This window comes from Trichechus manatus, unplaced genomic scaffold, assembly GCF_000243295.1.
Source record: "Trichechus manatus latirostris isolate Lorelei unplaced genomic scaffold, TriManLat1.0 scaffold00258, whole genome shotgun sequence".
Taxonomy (NCBI): domain Eukaryota; kingdom Metazoa; phylum Chordata; class Mammalia; order Sirenia; family Trichechidae; genus Trichechus; species Trichechus manatus.
In genome coordinates, this window is record NW_004444194.1 from 1,597,604 (window position 1) to 1,599,317 (window position 1,714).

At 50.1% G+C, this 1,714-nt stretch overlaps 1 protein-coding gene across 1 annotated transcript in view; it reads left to right on the forward strand.

The window, feature by feature from the left end:
- Positions 1–1,714, forward strand: part of CACNA1A (calcium voltage-gated channel subunit alpha1 A) — a 252,427-nt gene that overhangs the window by 208,842 nt on the left and 41,871 nt on the right. Inside the window, exon 25 of the mRNA XM_023724768.1 lies at positions 741–942. Coding sequence (XP_023580536.1) covers positions 741–942 — 202 coding nt within the window. The remainder of the gene's footprint in view (positions 1–740; positions 943–1,714) is intronic.

The following is a 1,714-nucleotide window of genomic DNA, read 5'->3' on the forward strand; positions in this document are numbered from 1 at the left end:
TCTCTCAGAAAATTGTTGCAACATACTTAATGATTTTGTTCAAACAAGGGACTTTATGGCCACGTGCCAAAAACTGTTGTAATAAATACACATATCTATCATGTCTAAGTATGAATGGCGTCCCTCAGACACGGAGCCCTTGAGCAGTGTGCACAGTGTATCTGGGCACCTGTACACAGCAGCTGTGCACACTCCTATGTGCATCCCTACTGCACCTCCTCAGCACCCACTTCTGCCTGTGCTGAGATACCCCCCATACACCTGCCTCCGTTGCCCCGTACTTTTTCCATCCCTCACTGTAAACCTGGCTTCAGATCTCCAGTTGGCCACTTTTGAGTAGATGATCTTGGAAAAGTCACTATGAATTGTAGAACCTTAGTTTCCTCGTTTGTACAATGGAGCCAGTGATTACCTCCCTGAGAGGCTTGCTGGGAAAATAAATAAACTATGAAACATCATATCTGGCACATGCTAGAGCCTCAGTGTGTGGCAGTCGAAGTACCTGGTGTTATTGTCAACACTCCCCAGAGACCAAGGAAGTGGGAAGACTTCCATCTTCCCAGAGTAACCATGGTCTTTCGAGTTGGAGAACAGTTACTACATTCATTTCGTTTCCTCTTAATATTTTCCTCCACTCCCATGCCCTTGTCCCACTGTCACCCTCTCCCCGCCCTCCTCATCACCTCTCGGGTGCCCTCCTCTCTCCTCCCTGCCTCTCCTCCCTCGCCTACTCCTCACAGGGTCCTCAAGCACTCGGTGGATGCCACCTTCGAGAACCAGGGCCCCAGTCCTGGGTACCGCATGGAGATGTCCATCTTCTATGTCGTCTACTTTGTGGTGTTCCCCTTCTTCTTTGTCAACATCTTTGTGGCCTTGATCATCATCACCTTCCAGGAGCAGGGGGACAAGATGATGGAGGAATACAGCCTGGAGAAAAATGAGGTGCCACTTCCCAATTGCATCCCCCATTAAGAGCTGACAAGGAGCTCTGGTGGCACAATGGTTAAGCACTTGGCTGCTAACCGAAAGGTCTGAGGTTCGAATCCACCAGCCGTTCTGCAGGAGAAAGATGTGGCAGTCCGCTTCCATAAAGATTACAGCCTTGGAAACCCTATAGGGCAGTTCTACTCTGTCCTGTAAGGTCACTATGAGTCAGAATCAACTCAACAGCAGCAGATTTGGTTTTAAGAGCTGACCTACCACACACACACCCAGGAAGTAGCTTTGGGAGCCTCTGGGGAGGGAACAGCAGCATCCTCCGAGCAAATGCCAGTCTGCAGGGCAGCCCTCCCTCCTGTGGTTTCCAGAGGGAACACACACTGCATGGAATGTGTACGCATCAGTCAGTTCAGACCAGGTTGTGCTACAGTAACAAGCAGCCCCAGCACCTCAGTTACAGACATCACAGAGGCATTTATTTCTTGTTCTCGGTGCCTGTCTACTGCAAGTTGGCCATGGCTCTGCCCCATGTCATCTCTCCTGGTCTTCAGGCCGGCAGAGCAGCCTGAGACATTGCACATCAAAGAGAGTATGGCCAACTATGTTGGCTCTTGAGGCTTATGCCCAGAAGTGACCCAGGTCACTTCTACTCACACAGTTCATTGGCCAGAGCCAGTCACGTGTTCATGTGTGATGTCAGTGGGATGGGGATGTATAACGTCACCCAGGGAGGGCTGGTAAATATTTATGAATGAAAATACAGCCCCCCAGAGAA